Raw genomic sequence first — 17,803 nt, forward strand, 5'->3', positions numbered from 1 at the left:
ATGCAAGTAACATAGTTTGGAGAACATCGATGTTCTAAATAGGGCAAGAAACAACTTAATTATTTCTAGTATTATTTTTGATTACATACCGAAATAAACAGACTTAATTAAAAATGAGCCTCTTTTGTTTTTGGAGTCAGCAAATGTTGGCCGTTGTTTCTATAAATAACGCGACTAAACTGTTCGATTCGGTTCGTTGAGATTGACACGTGAAAAGTTGTAAAGAATAGGTCGATGTCTTTCTTTTATACACTTAGACAAAGAAAGAAACAACCCCAATGACATGAGAGATTTTCTTCATAGATATTCAAAGCTGGAAGATGAGTTCAAAAATAGATAATACAAATTTTAAAAAAAATCTGTGCACATTAAAATAAATATATGGGACATAAAATATAGCTATAACCTTTTTCTAAACGCCTTATCATACCTGCCAACATTGGAAAAATAAAATAACGGAGATTTTACTAGCGACATATTTTAGGCTACGAGTAATGCTTTGATACATCATGCATAATCATGTAAGTCAAAAAGAGAAATTCAAAATTGAAAATAATATAATTTAGCGAAGTAAAAAATATGTATATAAATCTTAACCTAAAGAAGATTTTTTTAAACCATTTTATATTATTATATAACTATTTTATAACCGTTGTTAAACAGCCGACCCAATTTTGGGTTTACGGCTACTAATCTTACACTCCGTAGCCTTGTAATTTTGAACCACAATCCAGAGGACTTTTTGATGGAACTAACCAGCATTTGAGTTATATGGAGAAGAAAACCACGAAAACGTCCCACGGTTGCCAGACCCCGAGGGGTACTTAAACTTTTAACACTAAACATACTGCATTACTGGCAATAGCACTATCTGTTGAGTATTTTTGCCATCGGCGGATATTTTACAGTCATTTTTTTAAAAATTTCTTCAAAAAATACGGAGAAATTTGAGAATACACAGGTAAACAGGAGATTTGTCAGGTATACCTAGATCACTTCAGTGAAATTTATTTCTAACAAGAATTTCCGTGACCCCCTCCGCCAAAAAAACCAGCTTTTAGTTAACAACAAAAATGTACATGAAATACATACATATTTCTTTTTACTAAAAATATTTTTTAAAGCCATTTCTGACAAAATGATTTCCCTAACTTTTTGAAAAACTCAATTTTCAAAAGACAAAACTAACATTGATGAAAAACAATCGTTGGAAGTGGCATGACAAACAGGTTATCACCCACCAAAAAATAAATATCGATAAATGAAAAATAGCCGTACCAATCAATCCCCTATTCAACTAAGCTATTGGCTACATATGTGCTTTTCCTATTTTGCATTTACTTCTGAGGATGTGAATTGACAATTTAATAAATAAATAATTCTAAAAATAGATCACCCACTTTCCCCAGTATTAAAGGATATACACCACATTAAATATTGAAAAATATACAACACCAAAAGAAAAAAAAAATCTCCCCATTAAATATTTTAGAGTATATACTTAAACAGGGTGCGTAGCCATATGTTTCAACAAAACATAAGCACTTCTTAAGCACAAAAAAATATTTTTAAGCACTATATACATTAACAAAATGCAAAATAATTTATCAAACATTTTACATGATCATGATAAAATAACTAGTTTCTGACAAAGGACTTTTTTTAAAAATTACATTAACCACCATAAAAAGATCGAGAGATTTTTCGGTTCGATTTCAGAGGGTGAAAAATGAAGCCTGAAATTGAGAATATCTTGCAAAATGCAGCAGAGTTGCATATGAGAGAGCAAGAATCTCACAGCTCAGCGTGACATGTGTGTGGACTCGCAAATATTTCATCAAACATGTAAATTGATTGGCGCTTTCATACGCTATGGACCGACGGTACGCCGAAATAGATTGCGGTTGAATGAATTATGAAAACGTTGAACAATGTGAAAAGCACGCTTTTGCGTAACACGTGGCGAAAATCGACATGGTAAAGAAAAAAATTCTCATTTTCGAAAAAGCACTAAGCACTTTTTAAAAACACTCAATAAAAAAGCACCTTTAGAGGCTTCTAAAAAACGAAAATTGAAAATAAGCACCTTAAAGCACTTTTTAAAAATGCTACGCACCATGGTATACACTTCTTTAAAATTTAAAAAAAATATCAACCAAAACTATTTTTCAGTCATAAAATTGCAAAAAAACAATCGAAAATATTAAAAAAGTCTTTGTCTAGAATGACAATTCGCTTTGCTCCCCACGATATCTCAATCACTTAATAAAAGAATATTTGCGAAACAATTAAAAAGAGACCTTCATTTAATTCTAAAATCGCTTCGAACTATGAGATAGACGAAATGCGCCGTGCTGCACCAATAACAATTTCTATTTTAAATACCTACCCCATTGTCTATCATTTAACTCAATAACGAACGGAACCTTTTTTTAAGTTCTGTTCTCCCTTCGACCTATTTTTTGATGAATGCCCGATTCCCAATTTAGTTCAATCATAGACGGTACAAGCACTCGCTAAAAATATAAATTTAAGCCAAGTGAAAGTAAGAAAGCTTTTTATCGCCAAAGCGTTTCCTTGAAAAAACGCAGCTAATATTATAGTTTGCAAGAAACGGGAGAAAAAAAATCACACTTAGTCAAATGACTCATGCTTGACAATGAAACTGAACATTAAAAAAAAATTTTGTTAATTATATATTTTTATACATATACATAGAAAAGGTTTTTCAAAAGTTTAACCAAGCAAAGCCATTCACGAGTCTATTGCACAATTAGCTACTGAATGCCATCAGGTGTAAAATCAGGTAAAAAACAACTGAATAAACGTGTTCGTTGCGTATCATTTCCTCTACTACCACAAAATTTAAAACATAGAATATATGGAAGTATTTTTAAGTTGTTCTGTAGCATATTCAGGGAGAGAAACCGGTGATGAGGCCCTAGCAACATATCCATACATATGCTACATTTTAGATTTTTAAATCCATGACTTTTCATGACTAATTCCATGAATTTAATAACGTTTCTGTAGAATTATATTCTAAAAAATACTTTTCTTGTTCATCGGAAAGGAAAGAAATTATTTTTTTGCTATCATTTCGAAATAAATAAAAAAAAATTCGCTAATGACTGGCTTCCTTCAGCTAGAATTATAAATTGATAAAATAAAAAAAAAATAAAAATAACAAAAAATCTGAGATCACAGAAGTTTTAAAAGATAATTCGCTCTAGAAATGATGTTTTTTTCTTTCATTTTTTGAAAGAACACCATAAACTTCAAAGAACATGGTAAAACATTTTATATTTTAATAAAATATGACTGTGAGAGGGAATTTTGTTATAAATTCAGATATTCGGAACACCATGAATTGGGGAGGGGGGTAAATTCCATTTTAAAAATTAGATTTTTTGGCGACCAAAATTCATGACTTTCCAAGATTTTTTTAAAAAAATAGTTAAAAATCATGACATTTCATGACAAATTTTGTTCAATACCGAAATTTGTGACTTTCCATGATTTTCCAGGTACACAGATACCCTGTGTATAAATAATACTTGATATTATTTAGCAATAATACTGCAATTAAAATTCTAAAAACCACTAGTAATAAAACGGTTAATATTTTTATTTAATTATTGCAAACTAATTACTGAATAAATAAAGTCATTTTTGTTTTAAATCAAACTAAAAACATTAATGAATTGCAATGACAGAGAACCAACTTATCGAATGAAAAGTAAATTAATTTAAATCAGAAAACATTTTCAAAAATAAATAATTCCTGGCAGAACAAGTCCTTATTCCTTATTTTCAAGTAGATATTTAATTAATAAGTTTTCAAATTACTTGTATTGAAATAAATGTGTATAAAACTAAATTAGTATAATTGAAACACATATATTGATAATAAAACAGCAAATTGTTTTCGATACTATAATGAGCACAAAGAAATATGAAAATGATATGAAAAGAATAATGACTAATTATAATTTATATGTCATATTTTTATCTACATTTAAGCTCTCAAAAAACAATAATATTTTGCTTCTTAATTTATTTCTTAATTCTATGAATAAAACATTTATTATCAATGAGATTTGATATCAATGGTTTATTATCACAGCCATATGAAGTATAATATAATGAGGGGGAGGGGGTTACTGTATAAATAATATTGTCTAGATATTTTAATATTGGCCCCATAATGGCTAATATTGGTGGAATAATGAATATAAAATATATTTTCTTTTATAACCGTCGTTGAACAGTCGACACAATTTTTGGGTTTACGACTGTCAATGTTCTACTTCGTAGCTTTGTAATTTTGAACCCAATCCAGAGGACAAGGGAACTCCTGGTTCAAGTATTGGTAGAAATTTGTGGAGGAATTTTTGATAAAACAAACCAGCATTTGCGTTACATGGAGAGAAAAACCATGAAAACATCCCACGGTTAGTCTGACGTCAAGGGAACTCTAATCCATGATCCGTCTACCACGGAGGATATTTCAAGTCAGCACTATGGTCGGTGCAAGCTGCATGCGAAATTCGTATCGACCAGACATCGCTGGAATTCGAACCCGGTTCACCTCATTGGAAGGCGAACGCTCTATTCCCAGAGCCATCATGGCTCAAAATATGTATTTTTTTTTTAAAAAAGACATAGCTCAAATGTTCAACCAAAATTTGCCTTCGTGGAGGACTTTTTGATGGAACTAACACGCATTTGCGTTACATATGTAGAGGAATATCACGAGAACCTCCCACGGTTAGCCTGACGATAAGGGGACTCTAACCCATGATCCGTCTACCATTGAGGATATTTCACGTCAGCACTATGGTTGGTGCAAGCGGGATGCGGAATTCATATCGACCAGCCATCGGTGGGATTCGAACCCGGTTCACCTCATTGAAAAGCGAACGCTCTATCCCCTGAGCCATCGCGGCTCAATATAAATAAAGGGTGAATCTGACAATTCCATATAGGGCCGATATTTGTTGTAAAGGGGCAATAAAATATCGGGTGAATCGGACAATTCTGGGCCAATATCGGAAAATAAAGGGCCCTTTGAACCGTTATTGAGCCAAAATTTGTGAATATGTGTCCAATGAGGGCCCAAGTATTTTGCTACTAGACTTAATGGAAGCCACTGGCCATTGGGCAAAATATAACAAATGGCAACTAAAAATTTGATTTATAGTATCGAAAATACACTCCGCGTGAGTTTTATTATTATTATTTAATTAATTGTGAATTATTATGAATATTTAATATATAAACTGAAAATTACTTTATTTCATGCTTTTTTCTCCTCGCTTGATCTTCTTTCCGTTTTAAAATTGAACAAAGTAAATACAGTCGAACTCGTTTATAACGAGCTCGGATTTAACGAGAACTCGGATTTACCGAGGGAAACGAAAATATTTGGTTGGATCAATGTTAAGTCTATGGAACAGAAGTCGCTTTTAACGAGCAAGACCCGGTTTTAGCGAGCAATATTTTTCTGTCTGGCAATCTTTTTTCTCATCNAATTTGATTCTCAGACATGAATTTCTTGACAATTTTGGACGTATGGCAAGGAGCTAAATCCTGTTGAAAAATCCCTGTTCCATCAGGGTATCGTTTCTTCAACTCTGGAACAACTTTTTTACCCAGAATAGTAATGTACTGCTCAGAACGCATCATACCGTCAATAGGCTGCAAAGGTCCAACCCCATTGTAACCGAAACAACCCAAAAACATCTTCTTTAAAAAACACGGAAAAAAAAGTTTGTTCCAATTACAGGGTGCGTAGCCAAATCTTTGAATCAAAAATAAGCACTTTTTAAAAACTTTTCAAGCACTTTACAAAAATTTTCAAGCACTCAAAAAATTCATATTCAATCAATTATATTATTGAAAAACAAAAACTTTTTATAAACAGTTTTAGCGTTAAAAAAAAAAACCAAAAAGAAACTGGAGTAAATCGAAACAATTAGTACTTTCCCACATCATCGAGTGAATTCAACTTGACCCTGAACTCAGAACAAAAGTACCCTTACCCCCTACGTCAAAAAAAGTGTTAGAAGTAAAATAAAATAAACAAGAATAAAATTAAAATAAATTAAAAGAAAAACATTTCAGAAGGATCTGATATTCTCTATCCGAATTGGAGCACTCCGGTTTCGGTTTCAAGTGTGCGCGCATGCGCAAGTCATAACGTGGGTACGACATGAAGTCCGCGTGAATGATCACGTACCAAACTCCCAATTTTTCGTGAAATGCATGGGATCCACCAGATATCACTGAAGGGGAAAAAAAATAATTATTCGGAATAAAAAAACCATTTTTTAAAAACGCCAGCTGAAAAAAGCACCTTTAAAAGCTTTTAAAAACGAAATCCCCAAAAAAGCACCTTCAAGTACTTTTTACAAACGCTACGCACCCTGAATTAATTTGCACAAGGGTGTATATATATTTTTAAAAAAAGCTAATTTAAAACGCATAGCGTCGAAAACTTAAGGAGCCTTGTTTTTTTCTTTTGCATTTTTTCAGAGTATTTTTTGGTCAGAAACAACCTAACCATGCTTATTATTCTGCCCTGTTGTCTTCCGTTCCTGAATTTATTTATAAAATCTCAATTTTGAAAATATTTTTGACGAGTGATATAGTTAACCTGGATATGATGGGTCAGAAATTCTTTATAAAGGTCAAAACGTTCTTACATCTTTTTAAAATAAAATGTTTTATCACTTGAGATTTGAATTTTTATAATAGCTGGTGTTCTATTAATTGACATTTTAAATAATCAAAATTTTCTTATTTTTAAATATTAACTTTCATTTTTGGAGAAACAAATTAAAACGGTTATTTTAATCGATTTTTAACTTAAAAAAAGAAAGAAAAGATAAGAAGAAAAAAGAAATTGTCAAATCTTGCGTAGGAAATCTTGGGGAGAAAAAAAATTTTTTTTTTTTCCCCTTTACCAGTAAAAAAAATTACACCCACGAAAAAGGATCTAAAACATCAAGCATACACCAACTACCAAGTTTAGAACAGTTTGAATTGTTGATAGTGCAATTAACGTTCTAAATTTTTACAACTCTTTTTAGTTTATTTCATATTAACCCACAGTACTAACTCATTTCTCCATGTACTTCTTTATAATAATTATAAACTATCCTATTTTGATTCCCTTCCTATTTTGAAAACAAATGTATTATAGTTAACTTGAATGATAATTAATTAAGGGCAAAACGAAGCTTAATCTTTCTAATCCAAGAATAAAAAACGGATATTGTATTGAAAATAAAACTGTGCAAGCATAACGACTTCTTGCGCACCACGATAATCACGAACGGAATTTTTTCAAACTTGCTGATGAAGATGGCTATTAAGAGGCCCTGCCTTTCCTGACCAAATTTAACTTTTGTAGATGTGGAGAAGGAAGTAAAATTCTAAATACGTTTTTAATCCTTTGTAATTTTCACAAATAAACTGATTTACTCTACTTCTGCAAAATGTTCCAATACATATAAAATGCAAAGCCTTCAGCCAATCACAATTTGAGATATAAAGCATGCAGTTATGTAGATTCTCGATTAATTTGTGACAAAAGTAGGCCAATACAATTCTGTAATCAAAAGTTATTGACAGTTCAAATAGTATACAATTGCCTGCTTTTAGATAAGTATCCTTATTTTTATGCAATTAACGTTAAAACAATTTTTTAGCACCATCAAATTCGGTTTTCAACAACTGTAATAAAGTTAGGCTTTAAAAATCCAAAAACTGAGAAACATGTAGTTTTAAATTATTTACAAAACAACGAAACGCATCAGTTTGTTTTCAAGTTTTAAGGAAAATTCCAATAAAATTCTAAAAATGATCCAGCGCTTTTTCTCCTATTCTAATAATAACTTCTTTATTTTCTACCTTTTATGAAAGGTATTTGTACTGTCTTATAATACGATATAATCAAAAAATTTTTATGGCCGGGATAGCCTGGTTGGTAGGGCACTGAGCCCATGTCCAAGAGGTCGTGGGTTCGATCCCGCCGGCCGAAGACTCCCCGTTTAGAAAATGGTAACTGATGCACATTAAATCTGTCGAGTCTCAAAGTCCTCCATATTCCCATAACAAATCATACCACTGGTGTTACTGATCCAGGAGTTTCCTTGTCTTATGGATTGTTTCAATGAAGACAAGGATACGTTCTCAAAGATACGTAAGCCCAAAATTGGGTTGGCTGTTCAACTACGATTATAAATATTAAAAAAATAAAAGTTTGTTAAGTTCAAAAAAATATCAAGAAAACAGGTATTAAAAATTTAACCTAATATCCAAGCTGGCAAGAGTTAAGAGATGGCCTCTTAAACATTTTCTAATAAATCTCTCACTATAAATTTTTTTTAAACTAACTGCAAGGATGAAAAGAATAACGAAATTTTATTTCGCTAATCCACTGCAATCAAATTATAAATTAAATAAGCCACTTAATTATACATTAATAATATTTAATTCATTGGTAGAGATTAGCGGCTACTGTTATCATTTTAATTTTAAAATTCGTATCGAGGTAATATCAAAACTTAATAATTTGTTTAGCCTAAAATTAATGCCAACAATTTTTTTCTTACTTCCAGAAATACAAAGGCAGCTTTTAACTGTTAAAAATGATATCGTTTAAATACTGCAAATATATTACAGAATTATTTATTGAATTTTGGGAAAAGTTTTTTTGAAAATCGTTTAATGATAAAAGTACACTATTGCAGAAAGACTCTGGAAAACAAAAATTTCATTGTCCAATATCTTCATTCAAAATTTTTATTCATCAGAATAAATCAATTTGCGTTGAAAAGATTCATGTGGAAGGAGAGTTCTTTAAAAATCCACATATTTTAAAGTTGTAATGTATATATTCAATTATTTTGCCTCCCCAAATATTTTCATGTAAAGTTCCTTAAAGACAGTATGTTTAAGAAGATTTTGTCACCTATTTATATTATTTTTATTGTTGGACTAACTTTTTATAGCCGTACATTTTTCTAATAAGAATTTCATTTTGAAAATTTTTTTTAATCCAAGCAGCAAAAAAAAATTTAAAAAAAGAAGAAAAGAAAAAAGAAATTTGCTAAGAGGGGCTATTAAATTAAAAAGATTTATTAATATCGATCACTGACTTATTAGATTTGAGGAAAAAAAGGTTACTAAGTTATTAGAGTCTTACGGTCACTGGCTACTAGCTGAAAATTTAAATTTTCAGGCGTAATGAAGAAATATTCTCCACCCAAAATATGTTTATGTTAAAAAATGAAACCTTTTGCTAAATTATTAATTTTGATATTATAATTTTTTAACAAATGCTTTTTTTTCCTCTAATTATTGCTACTGAATTACATTTAGACGAATCTAACGTATACCTATTAAATAATTATCTACAGTAAAAAAAAATATATATCAACCAACTTACTTTCTATTTTTAAAAAACATAAAACACAAATACTGTTAAATAATGAGTCCAGGTAAAAGAAACACAATAAAAATACTACTATTACTTTTATTTTATGGTAATAAGAGTACTTGGGTTCAACAATCGTATTCTTTTACAGGGACCTTGGACCAACTCTTTCTTGAAAGATTGGATGAAGAAAAAAACCTTCAGCCACTTCAAATGTTGGGAACATGCCAAGAACGCAAAGGAAGCGTAACACGGAAAGAAAAAATTAAATAAATACGTAAACAGATATGGCAATAATTAGAGAGAGGAGGGAACAGTAAATAACTTTCTTAGCCAGCTTACCAAAAATACTGGCGAACTTGACATTTTCTAGAATAAATATTTTATTACTTAAATTCGAATTTACAAAAATAAGTGAAAATCGAAAATTAAATTGTCAATTGTTAAGGATATAAAAAAGTTTAGGACGAGAGTTAAGGTTAGCATGAGAAAATAATTTCGAAAGTGTACCTCTAAAAAATGAAATTCCTTGAAGTAAAACAGAATGTAAATTGTAAAGTTTGCCATACTTACGTTAACGTGAGGAGTAAGAAAGTTTCAATTCTTTTACACACTAATTTCATTGAAAATATTTTATAAAGATTAATTGGTTTTAATAAACAAATTATTTTTCAATACAATTTGATTGATTCTAAAAGAAACAGACAGAGGGTTAAAAACAATGAGTTATTTTTATAAATAATTAACTAACTGACCTTCAATTGAATAAAATATACAGTTAAAAAAGTATTAACTAATTAAGGTTTCAAGTAATGCCTTATTTGACCTTAAATTAAATGTCTCAAAACATGTGTCCTAAAAAAATTATCAAAATTTATATTTTGGTACAACATTCTTCAACAATTGTAGCCTGAGGAAGCCAACAGGTAGCCTGTACAAAATTTAAAAAATAAATAAATAAATAAAAAATTCATAAATTTTTTGAGGAAGTATTTTCTTAGAATTCTAAGGTCAGAGGTCGAATCAGGTCATCATATTCACACTTTGCCAAAGCGTAAGAAATCGAAATAGGGAATTTATTGAAAAGTCAATTCCATAGTTTTGCAATGGTGTTAGATATTTTATTATACTATAATTAGGAAAACGGTCGTAACCATTTATGTGCCAGCAAGTCATTTATGAAAATTTTACATTTTGACCTGTCCATAACTTGTGCAATTTTCATATTAAAAATCTAAAATTGGGTAGAATTACTTATTTTATCATAAGCGTCTCCATGTCCATTACACCAAATTTTATTAAAATCGAAGGGGGGGGTCGATTTAGATTGATCTGACGTGGAATAGCACTTATTTTTTTTTTAAATACATATTGTGAATAAATTATGACAGGATAACTTCCCATAACAGCAATAATTTTAATGTATAGGAATAACATAGAATTACTTATTTTATCATATGCGTCTCCATGTCCATTACACCAAATTTTATTAAAATCGAAGGGGGGATCGATTTAGATTGATCTGACGTGGAATAGCACTTATTTTTTTTAAATACATATTGTGAATAAATTATGACAGGATAACTTCCCATAATAGCAATAATTTTAATGTATAGGATTAACATTCTCCTTTTCAGCAGCTTATCCTGTCATAATTTGCAAGATTATTTTCCCTTTCTGATAATAGCAGCAGCTAACTCTGACACAATTTGTTTGAAACTAGATAATTTGAAGGGAAAAAAAGGGGGGCATTTGAAAATTCGTAATTTAATCTTGGTTTGCCCCCCCCCCTTTTTTTAATATTTTATTTTAAAACCGTCGTTGAACAGAAGACCAAATTTTTTAAGTTTACGACTACCAATGTTCAACTCCGTAGTCTTAAAATTCTGAACACAATCCAGAATACAAGGGAACTCCTACATCAAGTATTGGGAGAAATTCGCCTTCGTCGAGGACTTTCTGATGGAACTAACCCGCATTTATGTTACATGGAGAGGAAAACCACGAAAACCTTCTAGGGTTAACCTGCAGGGGTCTGTTTAGAAGAAATTTGGGTCCGTTAACGGACCCTTCACAAAATATCTTTTCATAAAAACGGACCCTTCACAAAATATTTTAACTTAAAAACGGACCCTTCACAAATTTGTTTACTTTCATTATTATTTTGTTTTTCGAATAAACCCTTTCCAGGGCAGAAAACAAGAAAGATGGATGTAAACGAATTAAGTTTTGTCTTCGGCAGACGATTCTTCCATTATTCGTCCGAAATTAATATTCTGCGTTCAGCAGTATAGGCTAAATACCAAATATTTGTATGTTGCATCTCTAATTTAGAAGCAGCAATTGTTGTTTATTTTTTAAAATTTAATTTTTTTAATTATAATTTTACAGTGTTGAGCATAATCTTGTATGTCTTTACAATTTAAAAACTCCTTGAAAAAGTTTTTTTTTTTTGCAATAACGGACCCTATTTGCACAAATTCATAAAAACGGACCCTGGTTGAAAGAATGTGAATAATTTTTTCACAATTTCAGGAAAAACAGACCTTTCACAAAATGTCTGGACAGACCCCTGACGTGTCTGCAAGGGTCCTCTCTAGCCCATGATCCGTCTACCATTGAGGATATTTTACGTCAGCACTGTGGCAGACGCGAGCCGGGTGCGCAATCCATATCGACTAGCGATTGCTGGAATTAGAACTCGTGTCACCTCATTGGGAGTTACTTTTGATTTATCTGAACTTATTTCCCCCTTTTTCAAAATATTAAATTAGTAAATTAGAACTTGCCGTGAAGGGTAGCTATCGCAACACAGCGTTCTTTTAAATTCCAGAAATCGTTGTATTCAATAAAAGGCACGAGAATAAAATAAAACTCCATATAAAAAAATGAGAAAAAGAGAAGGTTAAATTTGCTTTGGGACAGTGTCACTATATGATGGCAGAAGATATCCCCAATTAGGGAACATATTAATTCAATGACTAAATCAACATCCTTTTTAACAACACAATCCCCAGACTTATAAAGAGTCAAGTGTAGCATGCAAGAAGTGATCCAGCCAGTTTTTCATATCTTAGTCACTATTCATCGATTGCGCAACGCATGGAAAACTTCCGCTCCCTCGGGCACAGAGGAACGACACTAGATTAACGAAATGCCTTGGGGTTGACAAAGATGGGAATGGAAAGAATGATTATGATGCGCATAATGAAACAGTGGTTCCCACATGGTGTTCCGCGGAACCTTAGGGAAGTGGTTCCTAATTTTTTTCTCAACTGGGGAATCCTAAATGATCATCCTTGTTTTGGAGAAGCAATTTAATGAATAAATTTTAAATACGCGTATTGATCTAAATTTTATGAATTATTTTGAAAATATTTAGAAAATGAATTTGTAAAACATGAAATTTTTTCTTCATATCGTTTTATCAATCTAAATATTGGGTTTTTATTTCAGACAGCTGAATTCGCAGCGGCATTTAGTTTAGTTCTTAATTTGATTTTAGTGTATGCATAAGCTGAAAATAAATTAGCTAAAATATCGTTTCCGCTAAAATAAAAACGAAAACGGACGAAAATAAACGTTGCATTCAACATTTTTCGTTGTTCGATTATTTTTATTCCATGTGAAATACGAATGCAAATTTTCACATCATTCATTATATTATTATTAGGAAAAACATAGTTTTGAAATTTCTTTACACGCTAACATTTAATAATTTTATAAAAAGAACGGAAATCATGGATAATTAATTGGATTTAAATTTAATATCAAATTATAAAAATCATAATTGGTTAAAAAATATCCTACTTCTCGGAACTCTTCCACGAAACCCTAAGGTACCGCGGAACCTTACCGCTATCTTAGGGTTCCGTGGAAGAGTTAAAGGGCTTCCGCGAGACATCTTTTATAACCAGTAATATAATTATAACCTCTGATTATATTTAGATCCCCAACCCATGATTCATAATTCAATTAATCTTACGCTTGTCTTCATGAAATTATTTCAAGTGAAATGCCAATGAAATAGAAATGGCATTTTTAAAAGGAAAAAATAATATTACAAATAAAAATATATTAAACAAATTATGAAAAAAACAAGCATTTATAAAATATTCCATTAGTATTTCATATCAAGCTTTTCAAATTTAAAATAACTAAATTCTTTAATAAAAAAATATGTTTTTATAATATCCATTTTCAAAGTTTATAACATTCTTCTGAGTTTTCATTTCGAAGAAATGCATGATTTTCAGAAAGCATAAATACGAATATCAATGCCTAGCTTTAAAATCTGGCATAAATACGGAAATCGATTTGTGATATTAAAAACGTGTGAAAACGAATCGTGATCAAAGAGGATTCCCATGCAGTTACAAAATATTCAAACTAGCGATAATCCTCCAAACCAAAACATTCAAAATGTAAATTTCAGGTTGCGGAACTCCGTAAAAATTTAATTAGATTTTCATATGAACCTATAGTTTTGAGACATGTGGAATTCCGCAACATTCCCGAAAAAATCACATGCTCTGCTCCTAGTTTTTAGACCTGGGAGGATGAAACTAAAAACCTGGATTTTCTTTTAAATTTTCTATCTTTAGAGTTTTGTTTATGGAAAATCCTCTTTTCACAGTAGCCAGCCAGAACATAGGATAAAATTAGCTACTTTTCTATGTCAACGGAAAAATATTGATACAAAAATGTATCCAACCTTTGCTCTTTATTATCAGATAGGAATATTTTACTATTCGAAAGCTAAATGATTGTTCTGCATTTTGGTGTCTAAGCAGGTACTTCATGATACCAAAACGATTATACACCTCTTTTTGAAATACTAGATACATATACTTTCTATAAATTGATTTAGCTTTATTCATATATATAACAAAGTTGAACCTTTCTTTATTCAGTTATGAAAGTATTAATAGTGTTGATAAAGTTAACAATTTTAATTCTTTCCGAACTATTACCTAATTTTATTTTAATAGTAAACATAAATGACAAAATTTTTTAACAATTATTAAAAGATAAAATCATGGGAATATTTCCAGATTGGTACCTGAACCAAAATAATTTCCAAGTTAAGGTAAGAGTCACACCTACGGGAAGATTTTCGTATTAATACCTAGGTGCCTATACCAAATAAAATCGCCATCAAAAATAAAAATAATAACAGAAGGGTGCTAACTTAAAGGGTATAACTCATAGATGCCTTTGTGCAAAAGGGGTACTGGCACTATAACAGGCACGAATCGGGAAATATCTCCAAACTTATTTAAATTTTTGTCATATTTAAATGTTAGATTGATCACCTGATCATAATAATTTTTTTAGTGGGGGCGGGGAGGGAGATTTCCGTAACATGATCTGTGGCAGAATATTTGCCAAATCTTAGCAACTTCTGGGCAGCAGCCCGCAAGAAGCAAGAAACTAAAAAAAACATCACAGAAAGGGACCGACTCGAAAGGTATAACTCGTAACCACCCCTGGACAAACATCTACATGTTTTTTGGGGTTTTTTTTAAAAAAATTGCACTTTGTAAATTGTAAAATCTATTTGGCACCTTGGCGATTGTAGTTGATCACGATACGGAAATATCCCCCTATATAGATTTAAGACATGGCACTACAATAAAAATAACATGAAAAAACTTCAAGTACTTATTTACAACTTTTTAAGAAGAATCTTGTGTCAAGTGGTTCAATAAAATTTGTAAAGCAAAAATTTTAAGAAAAGCAAAACAGAAACCAATTGATCTGGAAATTAAAAAACACGACTGGAGATGGATTGGTCATGTTCGACATAAACCAGAAAAATTTAAAGTACAAATTTTTGATCGGAACCCTCAAGGAAATAGAAAAAGACCTCAAAATGCTTTGTGCATGACGATTGTAAACGAATTGAAAAAATTACAAAAGACATGGAGAAAGGCAAAATAACTGGCCACAAATAGAGTGAGATTGAAAACTATCATAGAAGCTCGATACTTCAAATGAAAATGTGGCGTAACTACCACTATAAACATTAAAGACCAATTCACTAGTATATAAGACATGTTAACCTTATTCTATCACGAGGTATCTTATGATAGATGAAGGTTGGCATAGTCTAAGATTAAATCCCCGCAATAGGGACCTGCGGAAGTGATATGAACTTGCCAACGTTAATGGATGATCCACATTAAACAGTTGATTTGCTTAATATACTGCGCAAAGAAAGAAAAAATTTCGGTTAAGTACATAAAGTCTCCTGGTTAATAAACAATATTGAAAAAATAATAATGACAGGGTGGCCACTCAAATCAGATTTCAAATTTCCCTGATTTTTCCAGGCTTTCCAGATAAAAATCTTAAAATTTCCAGGTTTTTGTTTCTTTTTTCATATAAAGTATAGGATGTGTACAAGTAAAGTGTCGATATTGTAAAATATTTTATTCAAAATGTTATTTTTTTAACATATCATCTTGAAAAAAATAATTAATTTGGACAATTTTCAAGATTTTTTTAAATTTATTTTTTAATGTTTTGGTACAAAATATCGAATCAAAAATCATATTGACCAACAAAAGAGTAAAATTAAATATAAATATATAGTTGGTTCTTAAAAAAACATTTTTTTTTAAATTAAAATATGTTATAAAAGGTTAAAATGAAATTGAAAAAATTATCTTTAATGCAAAAATTTTAACAATTTGCCGACAAGCATTGCTGTTAGCGATTGTAAAAAAAAAATTGTGATTGGTTGGTTTGCTGAGAAAAAATAATTCACAGATTTCTTTGAATGGGAGTACAAAAGCTTTCAGAAAAAGAGTGCAATATAAAATATATTATTATTGAATTAAAACTAACTAATTTCTGGAGAATTCCATAAAGTTAAAAATACAAAAACACTTTGTTAAAATAGAAAAAAATTACCACCAAAGCATCGGAACAAACTTGAGCCCTAAATGGATTCAGCCCAAGGACAGAATTTAAAAACAAAAGCTAATATCCTAATCCCTTCCTCCACCTCCACCACAATCTTTTCTAAATTGCACAGTCCCATAGCATTCAAAGGTTTCTACATTCGTTTAGCAACTGTGAGAGAATTTTATGTGGCATCATTCTAGTCTAACAGAGCTCTAATGGAACAAATTTTTATGCAAGCAAAGTATCGCTAAGTTGATGATATTTCAATTGTTTGGCGATACATTTCCGTCTAAAAAAAAGTGGGCATAATGGATGAAATAATTTAAATTAGTGAGATTAAAAAAATTATCGAAAGAAAAATNATCCCTTTCAGAACACATTTCTCTGCAACCACATGTTCACCGTAGGAAAGGTTTCTTCATGTAAGACGTTTGCATTTTTTGTGCATGAATGTAAGATGGACAAATACCTTGTTAAGGCGACATCTTCTACTCCGTAACGGACAAATGAAAATGAAGCAAATGTCGGTAGAAACGGTCAAAACGAAACAAATACGGAAATATAATAGCTGATGAAAAAGTAGATAGAGAACATTTTACATATGATGATGCAGCAAAAATATTCAATTAGAAGATGTCAAAAATGTATTATAATTAAAGAAATAATTTTTTTCCAAGTCAATTCGTGTTTTTTTCAATCTTAAGAAATCTCACTTAATTTTTTGAAATCTCACCCTGTTTTTGAAGAAGGGTGAGAAATTCTCTCCCACTTTTTATCTGTAATGAAAGCACTGTATTCTCACTCTAATTGTAAAAAAATAACAATTATCACTATCACTTGTTCTTAACATGATTAAGAAATATATATTCACTTTAATAACTATTCTATTAAGTAACTAGATTTATTGAACTTTATTTATGATTAAAATATCAAAATATACATTGTTAATAAATGAATTAGTAGTTTAATGATTTCTTAATTCATTATCAAGATCTACATACCTGAAATTCTTTTTCATACTGATCATCATATAATTTTTTTCGAGCTTCGTAATCTTCGAAATGATTAAGAAAGTTTCTAAGTACTGTTCTAAGAGGTGGTTTCATAATGGTGTTTAATTGTCAATAAATTTATATGCATTAAAATTTACATACTTCAAAGATAGACACTCTTTTATTGTTCTAAACAAATTTTAATCTTAAATAGGCATATTCGATCTCAAAATCTTTGAATGGAAATTTATAAGCATAAATTATCAAAAAAATATATCACCAAGCACTCTTTATGAATGAGTAATAAATCTAATTTGTTATTAAAGACTTAAATGACTTCGAAAACGATTTTCTGCTTGTCGCCCCAAAATTTACAAAACACAATTGTAGAAATAAAAAATTTGTTGCCATCTTTCTTAAACTAAAATAACATTAAAAAATTTACTATGATAAA

General features: G+C 30.4%; 1 protein-coding gene across 3 annotated transcripts in view; it reads right to left on the minus strand.

Moving 5' to 3' along the window:
- The window catches only part of LOC107449872 (uncharacterized), a 60,841-nt gene extending 43,092 nt beyond the window's left edge, over positions 1–17,749 (minus strand). For all 3 annotated transcript variants that reach the window (XR_006224846.2, XM_043040241.2, XM_071185400.1), the window contains exon 1: positions 17,359–17,749. Coding sequence is in view for 2 of the 3 variants with exons in the window: in XM_043040241.2 (XP_042896175.1) it covers positions 17,359–17,463 (105 nt within the window). In the remaining variant the exon portion in view is untranslated. The remainder of the gene's footprint in view (positions 1–17,358) is intronic.
- Positions 17,750–17,803: the final 54 nt, after the last annotated feature.

The sequence above is a fragment of the Parasteatoda tepidariorum genome, chromosome 9, assembly GCF_043381705.1.
Source record: "Parasteatoda tepidariorum isolate YZ-2023 chromosome 9, CAS_Ptep_4.0, whole genome shotgun sequence".
Lineage (NCBI taxonomy): Eukaryota > Metazoa > Arthropoda > Arachnida > Araneae > Theridiidae > Parasteatoda > Parasteatoda tepidariorum.